We start from the raw sequence: 15,165 nt of genomic DNA, 5'->3' as shown, positions 1-15,165 counted from the left end.
CCAGTGTAAATGAATGTGCAGAAGAGGCTGCACTCACAAGCAGAATTCATGGGGAAAAAATTCAGAGAGTGTGTTATCAAGGAGTGTGGGCAGAGGCTGAGCTTTGTGGGAACCCACAGGTGCCTCCAGGTCTATCTGATTATTTATATACTGCTGTGGTTAAGAAACATAGAATCCTTAAGGTTGGAAAAGATATTTAAGATCATCAAGTCAAACCATTAACCTAACACTTCTGTGTTCACCACTAAAACCATATCCCCAAGTGCCGCATACACACACTTCTTGAATGCTTTCAGGGATGGTGATTTCACCACTTCTCCAGACAGCCTATTCCAATTCCTGACCACTCTTTCAGTGAATAAATTTTTCCTAATATCCAACCTAACCCCACCCTGGCACAGGGCCATTTTCTTTTGTCCTTTCAGTTGTTACCTGGGAGAAGAGCCCAGTCCCCTCCTTATTGCAACCTCCTTTCAGGTAGTTGTAGGAAGCGAGAAGGTTTCCCCTGAACCTCCTTTTCTGGGCTAAGCAACCTCAGCTCCCTCAGCCACTTCTCATAAGACTTGTGCTCCAGACCCTTCAACACCTCCATTGTCCTTTTCTGGACATGATCCAGCACCTCAGTATCTTTCATATAATAAGGGGCCCAAAACTGAACATAGGACTTGAGGTGGAGTCTCAGAAATACCAAGTACAAGGGGATGATCACTGCCCTGGTCTTGCTGGCCATACTGTTCTTTGTACAGGCCAGGATGCTATTGGCTTTCTTGGCTGCATGGACACTTGCTCACATTCAGCCAGCTATCAACCAGAGAAGGTAGAAGAAGGTAGCATATTTTTGTAGGCCATATGCTTGTAAAATACTCTAAAAGTTCTAAATAGTTCTAAAAGTGGAATAGTTTTGTTCTGTGTTGAAAGATTTTTTTAATCTAAACTATTTCCCTTATAAAGTATATTTTGTGTTTACTCTTCTTTTTAAAGTGTGTGCTGCAACAATCCATTTCACCATAGACAGAAACTGTCAAGCAAGGAGCTTATCTCATTTCTTAGATAGCATGGAAACAGTCAACAGAACAAATGTTAAACTTTACACCTCTGGACACTTAAATCATAGCAAGCTTTATAAGCCTGCAGTGAAAATAAAACAGGGATGGTGGTACTCTGCCAGGCAACAAACTAGTTTCATAAGGGAAAGAAATCAATTCCCAGCTGAAAATGAGAGTGCAAGGAAGATGAAAAGATTTTCAGGTAACTTTTGTTCCAGCTTCCAACAAAGGCTGAATCTTCTTGCCCTCAAAACAGAAATCCACAGTCACCTGTGACTGGTGTTAGTGCCTCAGCAGATTTTTCTATCCCACTGGAATTGCTAAAGTTGAAAACATTTAAGAAGAAAGTAGAGGATGGAACTGACAGGCTCCATGAGAGTCATCAAAATGGATCAAGATGAGTTAGATGTGCCAGAGACTATGATGCTGAAAAAACAAACCAGTTGAGGACAGCTGACAGTGTGTTGTGGAGCTTGTCAAGGAGGAATACCAGTTCATACCTTCATACTTGGCTGGGGTAGGTAAAATGGAACAGTTTGACAAGTTCCTAGATTTCCAGAAGGAGTTCATAGCAAACCATGAACTGTTACAGAATGATTTAACAGGGAGCAAAGGATCAGAGCAGCATGAAAGTAAGATGGCTAAGGTAAGAAAAAAAGTCTGCAAGTGAATGGAAGGGTAAATTTTGCGTTATCTTTCTGGGTAGATTAATTGTGTGTTCCAGGAAAATGGAATGAGTTTAGGGAAAATCACCTCTCTCTTCTTCTCAGAGACAGTCCCTGGTGTTTGCTTAGGTGAGCACATATAAGACGCATCTTCTGTGTGTTCCAAAACACTGAGCCCAATGCTGTTATGCCACTGTTCACCCTTCCCTCCACTGTCATGTGGAAATGTTGATTTAAATACACAGTAAAACAAGATCTTGCATGCTAGTGATCTGTACAGGAAAAATCCCTGTTGGTCAGCATCTCTGTGGGAACTGCATATTCAGTGTGTTGTCCAGCAGCATGTTGAGATAATTTGTATAAGAAGTTGCCTTCTCTATGTGTGCTATAGACTCTCTCTTTACACACAGACAGTTGCTGCTGGCTCACCCCTTGTGATGGGTGGGATGGGGCATGAATTTGATCACTGAAGCACATACACTTCGTAGAAGCTACTTGTGTTTCTTGAGTTGCTGGCCCAGAGGAAGCTGAACAATATTAGCAACACTCATAGCCAAATGCAGGAGTGAGAGTAAGCTGCTGGATTCATAGAAAGTAGGGATGGAACTTAATGAAAGCATTTTGGTGTTGGTAAACTAAGAAATGATTAGGCTAGTGTGGGCTAGAAAAAACCTGATATTTCATGTATATGAGAGAAATTTTTAGAAGAACACTTTGTCCCTCACTGTGGTACTTATGGCTGCCAGATTTTCATTGTTTGTAAGACACCAACTCATTTATCAAGGGTGTTTTGCAGACAATTTAGCAAAGGTGTTTGCTGGACTGTGGCTGCTAACAGAGAAAACAGAGGTCAGGCTTGACTGAAACAGCCATCCCAGTAGGAGTCCTATGTATACCTGAAACTGGAAAAGAAATGATCAAGCAAATAAGCAGAGATTAGTCTTGTATACCTTCAACATACCTCAAGAAAAGTTATGCAAAATGAGGGAAGTGAGGCAACAAATTCATTCAATCTTTTTGTGGGTATAACTCTGGGAGAAGCAGCATAATCCATGTTCCCTTGAATTCTAGGAGATATCATCTGCCACACAGTTAACCATCTTACAAAAAAGGTTGTTTTGCTTCCCACCTTGGTAAATATTCTCAAGCAACCTTTCTCCTATGCCTCTGGGCTGAGAGGCCAGACTCAAGAGAAAGAAAGGATAGGGGAGAACAGAGGCGAAGTATAGTATTATATCAGGATAACAACTTGATCTTGTAACTTTTGAAGTATGTTTTCCCAGGAGACATTTTCCCCAGAAACAATTTGGATCAATAAAATTTTTGTGAGATAGTTAAACTCTAGCACAAAGCTTAGCAGTAAGCTGTACTAACTAGCAGTGATGGCAAACTTTGCCCTTTAATTAAATAGTTAATATTTCTACCAGCTTTGATTTGAAATAAAGATATTCACAAAGTAAAAACTGCCATAGTATATTATCTACCAAAAAGGGTTGTACTGAAAAAGCTAATCTTAGGAACAGAGCACTTTGAAGTGAGCCAGCAGCACCCTAGAGAAAAAGTTCCTGTGGTAGAGGAACCTAGCATAAGTTGCCTAAGAGACCCCTTCTTTCTCTCTCCCAGATTTATTACTCAGAGTTGATAATATATAACCATGAGATTTTTAATTGTATTATTTTAACTGTTGTGTTCCTTAGGTATGGGTTCTTGAGTTATTTATATTTTAATTATGTCTCTGAGCTAACAGTTACTTTAAGGAATGCAACGTGCTCCAAGAGCAGGTTCTTGTCAAACATGGAGATGGTCTGTTCAAGTCAGTAGAGATAGGCTTATTTATGATAATTGAGGGATTGGCTGTAAATATGTAAGCAAGATATTTAACAATTAATTGAAGCATAATTTAGTAACTGCCTTCTGCCGCACAAATCTGTCTTGTTTTCATCTAGTCTTTTTGATGATTAGTACATCTTGTCTTGTTGACTGTAGGCTTTCTTTTTACTGATTTTGTGCTATGACCATGACTTGGTCTGTATTTTCATATTTCTTGCTGCACACCATGAGGAGAAGTGGCATGAACTTGAACAAAGTGATGCATTCTGACAGTAACTGTTTTCGAGCATATTCTGCCTGCACAGGATTGTAGTCATTAATTTTGGTAATTGTACAGGAATGCCAGATAATATGTGCTTGTGATCCCCTCCATTTCAAGAGAGTACAGGTTGCCGAGGAAGCATTTGAAGATATATGAAGCAGGTCTCTGATACTATGTGATATTCTGAAGGAAATGAAGAAAGTAAATATTCCTACGCTTTAGCCCACCATAACCTAAATGTACCTTAACTATTGTTTTAAAAGTTTTATCCCACAATGCCTTTCACTATTTTTTTATCAGCGCATCTGGGACATTAAACCCTTTTTTATCTACAGTGAGGAAACTGATTCTCACAAGGATTTATATTCTTCAGGAGAGTATATTCTCTGTCCCTTGCTCACATGTTAAAATCATACATATCTAACAAATTTCATGGGCTTAGAGAATCTTTTTTTTTTTTTTTTTTAATTTAATCACTTTTGGTCTCAAAGGGAATTAATAATTTGTTCTTTATGCTTGCTCCTTCTCTCATTATACACAGGTAAGCAAACAGGAACAGAGAATAGAAGTGTTAAGAGATATCCTTCCTAGAAAGTTGATTTCCAGTCTGCTAAGTGATTTCAGCTGGCATAATTTCCTTCTATTACCTTCATCATGGTAATGGAGAAAGGAGAAATCATGAGGAATTTCACACCTCTGCAAATCATCTGCACATGCAAAGGCCATAAGTCTGGTAAAAATAGCACTGGGGAGAAAGGTGATTTGGAAATCACATTTAATGGTTCAGGGGCAGGCTGTGTTTTCAGTCATTACTTTCATTTATTCATTTAAATTAGGGTCACACGTGCCTGTGTTTTGTCTCCCTCAGTTTTTTTTTTTTAGCTGACCAGCAAGTTAAATTGCATGGCTACAAATGCCATATGACTTTGTCTTTAGGGCATTCCCAGTTCTGCTTCTGGCCCTATTAATGAAACAAGCCCTTGCGTATATCCCAGTGTTCCTACCATGACTTTATGCATTTTAATTAACCATATAGCAGCAAACCATCACTCTTTCTTCCTGTGGTGTTCCTCAGGTCACAAGACTGCAACATCACGTGCATACACTTACATTTGCGCTTGCTCAAATGTGCAAGAGCAGACAGCTTTTAAGAAAGATGGACAGTTCTTTCACAGGTTTTATCTAATGCGCTGTGGAAGTTACACAAACTGGATCTGAACATCTAGCTATAACTCAAGCACTTTGATTAAAGCATTATTAAACAAACAAACAAAACCCAAGCAAGAAAAACCCACAAACAAATCAAAACCCCCAAACCCCAGCCTTCACTAACTCTAGTCCTTAATTCTAAAGTCCTGAAAATATTTGGGAAAATAAAATCAGGTTGTAACCTACTGGTGAATTAATTTTCTACCTCTCACTTTGATAGTCACATGTGAGGAGTGATAATTCTTACCTGACTTACCAAGCAGGTCTGTTTTTTTTTTTCTTTTGATTTTTCACTATGCTGAAGGATAGCACTTGAAATCCTTTATTTGGAGACCAAATCTAGTTGTTTCTCCTTTGGGGCACTCAGGAGAGTGATTTCCACGTGGAACACAACTAAATTATTTAGCCAAAAGTTGCGCTCTGATTCTGTACACAATGATGTGATGGTAGTGATAACAGAAGTTCTGCATTGATTATCCGAGTGATAACTGAGGGGACAAAAAAGTAATTCCTCCATATCTGTTGACAAAATAATTGTACCTTTATAGGCAAGAGAAGGGAAAAGCAGACAGTCAAGAAATCCTTGAGAAAGAGGAGATAGTTGGGTAAGTGAACTGTGCTGAGAATGACATTGCAATAGTCAAAATCCAATTGATCACCTCTGGGTTTTTAACAAACCCACATGTGGGGGAATAAGCAAACCTTCTGTCACAACAAAAAAGGTATGATTTTTCTGGATCCAAACTGAAATAGGAGTCTGTAATCTGGGGATTATTAAATATTTTTGATGGTCTTCTTTCTATTAAAGTGAGTATGAGCTCTACATGATTATACTTCTGGACTCTCTGCCTATGGCACATTGCAAGATAGTATTTGTCGATATTAGCTCATTTCCTTGGTGATGTTACAGAGAAATTAAGTACTTAAAGTCAGATATGGGCACTCTCTGACCTTATCTTTGACACAGGAGATCTAGTGCTCTCTGTTTGCTTCATTGCTGACCACAATTTCTGTAGGAGCAGTGCACAGTAGAGAAATCTAAGACAGCAGCTCCATGCAGAATAAGCAGAGCATTGGCTGAATAGACTGTGCTGTACTTCAGAACTGCCAAACCTATTGTCCTTCTGTCTCCTCTTTGTTAAAGCCACATCAGGCTTTGTGCCAGCTCTACTGTAGAAATGCTGCTGAATAGATGCTGATATTTGCCTCAGGCTTCCGGGAATAGTGCCAAACACCCCTTTACCCTGCCTCTCTCACCAGTGACACTTTCCTTTGGGTAAAAGGCACCAGGAAAGGTGTCTTCTACTCTGGAAGTAGAAGGGGAGCACAGAGGAGATTTCAAGCCCTGAGGGCACAGCCATATCTGACTAGCCCTGCCCAGACCCCTGGAGTGTCTTCCCATCCTGCCCATGGCAGGAACCCATTTCAGTCCAGCCTGGACCTATAAGTCCCTGCCCATTTGTCTATCTGGTCCTTTTGTATTCTTTCTCTCTCTCTCTTTTTTTTTTTTCTTTCTTTTTTTTTACTTTCCCTACTCCTAAATTAGCCCCCTCTGCTTCTGATAGTTTTCAGGCCCATGTTCTCCATAGACAATACTTTGGATTTGCTCTGAGGATTTCACCCTAATTATCCTCTCTCTTTGTCACTAAGCCTGGGAGCACCTGTGTGATATTGACAATGTGTTGAAATGAAAACGAAAGGTAATGATGAACGTGGCACAGCTGACAGCATAAATGCTTTGTCTAGGTTGAGTAGCACACTGCTCAGTGGCAAAACACCTGAAAGAACTGCCCCAAACCAAGGAGTTTTCATGAGTCTGAGTCTTCATATTTACTGACTGACACATGCAGAGAATCGTCCATGCTTTTTTTGTTTTGTCTGTAACAAACCTTTAATCCATTTGCAAATGGAAAGAGCTTTAAGTGACTCTGAAATCTCCTATAGGGTTTTTTTTTTGTTTGTTTACATTAGCTCTTAGTCTTATCAACGGCTCATTCAGAAGTTTCTGTCAGAACTGAATGTTACTGAAAAGTCATTTTAAAAATGATGCCAGAACCTGGGTGAAAAAAAACAAACAAACAAACAAACAAAAAAAACCACCACAAAACTTCGTATTTTACTCTTTTTCATGCACTCATGGAATCTGAAGATTCAAGTCAAAGGGATGGAAACAAAGCCTTCAAGGGCTCCAGAAATACAGGCACTCAGGAAAGATGTGCAGGTTGTCATGCAGAAAGCCAGTACTGCTCTGGAAAGAGGCAAAGAGTAAGTGTTACAAATACTATCAACCTCTGCAGCAACAAAAAAATAGATGGGGTAGAGCAGAAACAAGTAAATAGAGTTACCTGATTTTTTGAATGTCAGGTCTTCAAGGGAATGCCAAAGGATTAGACCCTGTGGATGGCCTGGTTTAGGCAAATAATCATACTGGGAGAAGGGGTTAAACTCTGAGCAGGACCAAGACTTTCTTTTGCCATTCCCAGCTTACCATCACAGAGAATTCTCCTGACCACACAGGCTGCAACCTGCACTATTAAATTTCAGACTGTGTCACCTTTGTTGGAGTGTTGATTTTGTTCCTTACTGTGGAGGTAACAAAGCCTAATAAGCCTCCTAAGGCTCCCTGTGTTCTTTGGACTGACCCAGTGTTTCCATGCCACTGGTATGTGCCCCTAATATTTTATATCACAACTTCCAAATTTCCTTACTACTGCTCCAAGCTCTGATCTGACTTTCTAGCCTCATTATTTGACCCTTGATTATTTGATTGCTTAATTCTAGAACTCTAACCTTTTTGCTTGAAAGCTGTCCTAACAAGAGATCTTGCCACCAGCTTTTTTGCTCTTGCCCACTTCATTGTCTGGACCTGAAGGATTACCAAGTCACTCTTTCAGTAAGCTGCTGGTTCTCTTTTTCCCCTTCTCTTTTTTTCTTGTAAATGTGAATCTAGATGACTCAAGAGGTCTTTTATGTCTTTTCAATTGTTGTTTCCAGTGTATTTTGTGTGTACACTTTACAGTATTTACCCTGTGCTTTCAACATGTAGTTTGGATAATTCTACAGGTAAGATATTGGAACGTGAAAGGGCTTCATGTTCACTAGTTTTCATTAGTGTAAGTAGGAAGATGATTAACAGTGAACCAGTAATCTATATGTCTATATTTGTCTATAGAGAGAGAATTCATGATGTGTTAATGTGGGATAGTCAAACTGGCATGAATTTAAGATGGATCAGGAAATAGTGGGGGATATTTATAGAGTATGCACATGCAAATTTTATCAAGGCTATTCAGAGGTTGTTTTTTGTGCAAGCTTTTATAAATATTTTAGAGATAAAGGGGAATAATATGACATTTTGTCTTCTGCCAAAGTTCTGAAAAGAAATAATGATAAACATCCCAGAATTATCTAAAGGAGTTCTTGAGATTTGTCAGCTATAGGTATAAAAATCCAGTGCCCCATAAGACTGTTCAGTTCTGAATAGCAGTCAGTTTCCAGCAAAGTCTAGGAACATGTGCTAATGTCAACTCACTAGCTTTGCATGAAAACTAATAATGAAAATTTAAGTAATTAGTGGCTCCCTAGAGCCTAAGACTGAGTCTTTCCTCTTGCCATAGATCATGTGTAGTCCTTTCTATGTATAGCAAACCCATCCTGGGAGGGTAGGTAGAGGAACAGATTTTCATACAAGACTTATGTCTTTTTAAAAATAATATTGGTTAGTAGATGTTAGAATATCTTGAAGGATTTTTGAATACTGATGATGGTGGAGGAAGTAAGAACACAGAAAAATATGCAGAGAACTAAGCTGTCTACTTATGTTATTGTGATACCTATGTTTCTTGCTAGATATGTAAGTAATAATGCGTAAATTCTTCAGTAGTTTCATTCAGAGAACAAGAAGTTTCTGCTTAGGAGAGGAAGCTGCAGTTTTAATGCAGTAGAGAGTGATTGTTCAAATCCTGTTAGGTCCTGACAGAGGACCTAACCAATTTTCTCCTTTTCATCACTGGGCATTCAAACCTGGAGTCACTTTGCTGTAATTCAGTGAGCTTCAGTTTCCTCTCTGCCCTGTTAGAACATTTGACCTCTGGGAATGTGTAATAATCTTCATTATATATAACAGCTATTTACTTACATGTACCTTTGTATATGACCTTGAAAAGATACTTGTGAAACTGTTCTGTTTTGTTTTAGCCTAAACTGAAGAAGAATAAATTAGAAACAGTGCTACAGATGATCCAGACTCCAGAAGATAAAACAGGTGAGTGATAGGACAGTTTTGAGTTGAGTAGAAAGGAGATATGGCATAAATTATGGCAATAAGGTGTTCTAAAGAGTTAAAAGAAAAACCAATCAAAAATTACCTTAGCTGTTGGGATTTTTTTTTGTTAGTGTGATCAAAATATGTTGACATCTAATGAAATAAGGTACATAAAATCTTTCCTATACTTCTTTCACTCCAGACCCTATCTGAAACCAGTAGGTGTCAGTGGGACACTTTCTAAAGTGTTAGAGATGTTTCAGGGGATGGTACATGAAACCCTTCATCTGGCAGAAACATAATAACTGGATTTTATGCTTATGATGAGGAGGTTAAGCCCTGAATCACGTGCTTTCACAGGCCCTTCCTAAGCCTCTTTTCAGCCTTCACTGTATCAATTCTGAATGCTCTCGTTATCCATACAATAGTCAAGTCCCTATTGAATGCTTGCTCAGTGCTTTGGTTCAGTAACAGCACTGAAGTTTACAGTCTATTTCTGTACTGCTTAAGAAAGTAGTGTCTTTTGATAAGGCCTTTGATCAGTGGAATTTGAATCAGGATCTTTGAGTAAGATAAAATACATAAACTGGAAAAGTTGTGGAAGAGAAAAATAAAAAAGCTGATTGATTGATGAACTAAGAAATACTGTGAAATGTCATCAGTATAAAGTATAACTTGTCTGACTGTAGTACACCTGCATTTTATGACTTCATTGAAAACCTGTTCTGAAAGCGCAGTTTTCTTCCAGACCATGAGAACCTACTGGTTAACAAATTATAATGTGCTAAATTAGGAAATAACTGTCCAAGTGGTGAACTTTCTACATTCTACATTCTCCTCTTTAAGAAAAGAGGAACATCCAAATCTTTCTGTGAAATGTTTTAGGGTTTTAGTGTCCTACTCCAGGCTCTGGGTGGTTGTTAGCTTCATCATGGGCAGCTCCTAGCACTGGCACCTAATTCACTTTTGCAAACATACCTTCTGTAGGAGCAATGCTTAAACACTCAAACAGTGGTTCTGGGCTTTTTTTTTTTTTTTTTTTCCCAGCAATTAAACTGGCACAAATTCCTCTGTAGTGTAGCTGTCTTCCTATCAATGAACCTCTGAATGCAGCTGCTCTGATTATTTTTTCTTCTACAGCATGGAACAAATTTTGAATTCCATTGCTTTGCAGTCAATCGCTAAAAAAACCATGAAATCAGTCTTTGGCTCTGGATCTCCCACAGGACTAGTGAACAAAACAAACAGAACTCTCCAGGCCAAGGCATATCTAAGAAATGGTTTTGCATAAAATGAGCTAAAAAATATTTAAACAATAGGTAAAGGTTTCTTGGCTCCTCCTCCTTACCAGGTACTAATATAAGAAGTACTAACTCAGCTTCAAACTTCCCCTTCCTACCTTCCTCAATTAGTCACTGACGAATCAAAACCAACCAAGTCAGAAAGAGGTAAATATTGCTGTTCTTCTTTTTTTTTACAGCTGTATTTAGATGCCTAAGCCAAGAAATTTGGACTAAATATGCTAACACGTGCTGCCACTATAGGGAATGAAGTTCTACAAATATAATTTGCCTTTTTGTGTGTGTGTGTGGTTTTTTGTTTTGTTTTGTTTTGTTTGCTTGTTTCTGGTTTTGGTTTTTTTTTGGTTGGTTGGTGACTGAGGTTTTTTTTTTTTCTTTTAAATTAAATTTTAAATTAAAAAAGTGTTCAACCCAAGTCAGCCTGAAATGAGAATTTTATAATTTTCCCAAAGGAAAAATGGAGATCTGATATTTTAAAAAATTGAATAAAAATTTTTCCTAATATTTTCTAAAACAGAAGGCATTATTTTCTTCTCTTCAGATAACATTTCTGTAAGGCCCTTCCAGGACCAGTAGTTTACCTTAATCCACTGAGTAAGGATATGCTCTCTATTGTTTATAGTGGTTCACACAAAAATACAGGATTTTTGAGAAGCCAGCAGCCATTACCTCTGGGACAGGGAGGGGCAGGAAGCATGACCAGGCCCTTTTCCCACATGAGGCAGTGTATCACTCAAATCTAGCTCATGCTCTCTTCCTCCAGCCTGGCTCACTTTTCATTGAAGCTGTTGGCTCCCACTGACCTTTTGACTGTGTGCTGACACTGCATCACAGACCAGAGGGAGGAAGAGCAGGGCTGACTGCCCACGACAAGCTGCTTGGAGAGTAGGAAATTTAGGTGCCCTGGGATCACAACAGGCAGTCTTTAATTGCTGTAACGCCATTATTACTCAACACAGTGCCTAGTCCTGAATTTGACAGCATGGCACAAAGCTGTTGCATTGCAGACGTGGCTAATGAACTACTGCAAGCTCTGAAAAGCCCTCCCAGTTCCAGGGCAGCCCCTGAGTCAACAGGATTTTTTTGACCTGCTCATGACAGCAGTCAGACAAGCCAGGGAGTACCATTAGGGGCTCTCACAAGGCAAAGAAAGGCTAGTTCTTCCTTTCTGTGTTCTCACTCCCTTCACTGGTGACTTTCCTCCCTTTTTCCTTCCCCTCTGCAATCGTGGAGCCTTGGAGGTGTAATTCTGCACTTTGTCATCTTACCTGGGTATTCCATTCTCCCTTATATACTAACACCAAGAGGTGAACCAAGAGGTGTGGGAGACAGATAGAATGATTTTCATCTGCACCATCACCAGGGAGGAAAGTAGTTTATTTGTATGATTGCAGACCACTGGAGTGAAGGGCACTAATAGTGTGTGCACGTAGTTCCCCTCATTCCCTAGATGAGGACCTGGAAAGGGCCTGTAATACAGCTCTGGCTGCAGCAGCATGAACACCAGCAAGCTGCAGACAAGCTTGCTGACAAGCTGTGAAAAGCTGAAAAGGTCTTTGACTCGAATGAGATCCTGGCTGGACAGGAGCATGAGCTGGATGTGTTGGATCTTGTAACATCACATTATTGAGTTGTTGTAGTGAGGTGAGTGGGTGAATCGACAATGAAGTTGGCCTCTAAAATTCTGAAGTGCATTTTCTGGACTCTCCTAAGGGAGTACAGCGTGTTTATTCTGCTCTTTGCATGTCCTCTGTTCTCCGTGCTGGGATACACTGATTTCCTCCTTGGCTGTGTTCTGTTGTATCTAGAGCCTGACTATTTTTGCAAGAAGTGCTAAAGGTTCTTGGTTGGGGTGACTGTGAAAGGTGAGTGGCACAGCCCATGTACCAGTGTTCCTTTTCTTGCGGAAATGAAGTGTGAGTACAGTGAGTGTGTGTACCAGTTGAATTGGGGCCGATATCATGGTCTGTACTGCTCATCTTGATTAACGCAAGTTTGTGCTTGAGTATACCTCCTAAAAGCACTATGGACACAGCCTTAGATGACAATTAACTTTGCACTGCTAGCCCTGTCCTTTAAATTGTGCAAGCACCTTTTTACTTCTGGAAACCTGCAGCAGATAGGAGACAAATAGAAGAGCAAAAAACCTGCTCTCTGTTTTAAAACAGCTTGAATCTATGAGGTTTAAGATTCTGATAAATGGGAAAAAATTAACGTACTGAGACTGGGAAGAAAGAAACAGTAGTTTGTGCTGTGACAGTCCATATAATGGAAACCACTCTAAACTAATACAGGCAAAAAATCATTAATTCTAAACATGTCCTAATAAGGTTTCTTAAGAAGTAGTGGTGTCCAGGTACTACCATGAAGGATGTTTTAGCACTGAGAAATTAACCCTTAGTGGTCTTTATTTTATCCTCTGAGAACACAATACATGTCTAGTTTGGGTGCTTCTCTGTTCACCGTAGTGTTCAGCCTCTGTTCCTGCAGTAAGAGGCTTGCAGGCTGACCCTCACTATGTGAGATGATGATCTACAGACATAGGGGTTATTTCTGTATTCATGCTACAAGTTTGGGGGGTTGTAAGCAACTATACATTTAACAGCAGCGTCATTAGTTTTAACATGTTTGTTTCTTGGCCTGGAGAAACAGAAATGTTCTGGGTGGGATTTTTAAGTGTTCCCAGCTGGCATCATCTACCCTTGAAATGAATGCTGAAATGCCTAGTAACTTCAAAGGGGGAGAGATAGGACAGTCCTGATTCCCTTTGAAATCTCCTTTCTTAACATTACTGCAGATTATTCACTGGCATATATAATGTCCACAGCAGTGAAAATGTGTCAGTCACAGACAGGAAGGTCAAGTTTAAGTCCAGATTGAATAAAAAGTCTGTGATGGATTCTTGATACCAACTAATTGTTTTTTAATAAAAGGACAAATATTAACATGAATACTTGTTTACAGAATATGTTTGGTGGTTTGGTTTTTTGAGGGTTTTTTTGTTTGAATTCACTAGGCTCCATCATAACTGGTTGAGCTCTCGTCATTGGTATTGTAAAAAGGAAACAGTGAGATGCAGGCTTGTATTGAATACTGTGCAGTCCAAGGTACAGAACTTGCAGAGATTTTTTTTCTTCACTAAAATTTGAATACTGAGAGTGGCCTGTGTGAGGACCACTCGAACTATAAAAGCTAGATGCTTGCAAATTTCTACAGGATTAGTGCATTCAGCATTTGCAAACAGTATTCCTTTTCCACTGGCTGTTGTGCAGTTAGAAATAGCACAAGATTTCAATAAAGGCACTTTAACATGTCCTTGTCACTGGTTACACTGATAAGTGTTCCAGCAGTGTGAAGTGAGCTAAAAGTACAGTCAGCATGAGTAGGGCATAATGTGTCACTCTTAACGGTGGGCAAACAGCAGTTGTTCATGAAAGTCTTATGTTTGACTAAGCATCTAAAAGGTCAAACATTTCTCCAAAGTTTCTGTCCTCTGAAGCAGTTATATCTATCGACAGAACATAAAATTAATTAATTAATTATACTGAACATAAAACAGAGCTGCCAAAAAGTCACAGAAAAGCTGAAAAAGCCTGTGAAAAACAGGTACAGCCATTGTGTTCTTGTACTATGCTTGTCTGTCTTTAAATTTAATGACATATTTAAAATAAATCTTTTTCTTGCTGAATTTTCAAACCAACTTTGTGCACTGCTACCTGAGATACAAGACAGAAATCTATCACTTGTTTCTAAAGCAATTAGCAGGCCTCCAGTGTCAGAGAGCTTTGGGGAAGAAGGAGAACTCTTGGTTTATTTAGACAGATTTACTTGGTATCAATATATTAAAACAATGAACATCAGAAATTATTAATGAAAATTACTTTTTGTCCTGGCAAACAGGAGATCTTAGACTCCATGTGCCTTATGAAATGTTCCTGTGTACTCTCTCTAAGATATTCAGCCCCGTGGCATGATAACAAATGAGTATACGAAATCTGGTCCTCTGAAAAAATAGCCACTCTGAGAATTTCCTCTCTTTGCTTTTTTTTTAACAAATATGAATATTCAGAAGGTCTTTAAATATAAATTGCTCGTTTCTAGAGTGGTTTTGAGATGGGTAGAAGGGGGCGGGGCTGGGCTTTTTCCGTACTGTAATGAAAAAGCATGGTCAGCAGATGGCAATGTTGCATAGTTATTCCAACAGCAGACAGCCACATCAGCAAGGGAGGGAAACCTCTGATACTCCTTAAGTAGCCATGAGGGAAAATGTAGTGTCCCCTGCAGGCCATTGGAGAGTTGACCATTCAGGCATACTTTGGCTGAATGCTAATGTAGGCTTACTAAGTTTGCAATACCCTTTGTAACAGCAATTCAACACTGAGAACCCCTCATTTGAAAGGGCAAGACCACTATAATTTAGGAGCAATCTAATTAAACTAGTGCATTTCCATATTCTTTTAAAAACATGATTTCATAATACCACATAAGTACAATGTGTTCTTTCCCATACAGATTGCATATTTTAAAAGGTGAGTCTGATGCATTTTCTTTTGCTGAAATTCTGCGTGACAATTTACCCGATCTGTTA

General features: G+C 39.2%; 1 protein-coding gene across 1 annotated transcript in view; it reads left to right on the top strand.

Moving 5' to 3' along the window:
- The first annotated feature begins 1,020 nt into the window (after positions 1-1,020).
- The window catches only part of CUNH6orf118 (chromosome unknown C6orf118 homolog), a 15,803-nt gene continuing 1,658 nt past the window's right edge, over positions 1,021-15,165 (top strand). Inside the window, 8 exon segments of the mRNA XM_027891690.1 lie at positions 1,021-1,260; positions 1,263-1,426; positions 1,428-1,475; positions 1,477-1,692; positions 3,879-3,999; positions 5,817-5,887; positions 7,162-7,281; positions 9,222-9,276. Coding sequence (XP_027747491.1) covers positions 1,056-1,260; positions 1,263-1,426; positions 1,428-1,475; positions 1,477-1,692; positions 3,879-3,999; positions 5,817-5,887; positions 7,162-7,281; positions 9,222-9,276 — 1,000 coding nt within the window. The 5' untranslated portion in view covers positions 1,021-1,055.

This window comes from Empidonax traillii, unplaced genomic scaffold (genome assembly GCF_003031625.1).
Source record: "Empidonax traillii isolate 1590-97213 ecotype Southwest subspecies unplaced genomic scaffold, ASM303162v1 scaffold326:size758569, whole genome shotgun sequence".
Taxonomy (NCBI): Eukaryota; Metazoa; Chordata; class Aves; order Passeriformes; family Tyrannidae; genus Empidonax; species Empidonax traillii.
The sequence above is the reverse complement of the archived record's forward strand: the minus strand, read 5'-3'. Positions and strand labels throughout refer to the sequence as shown.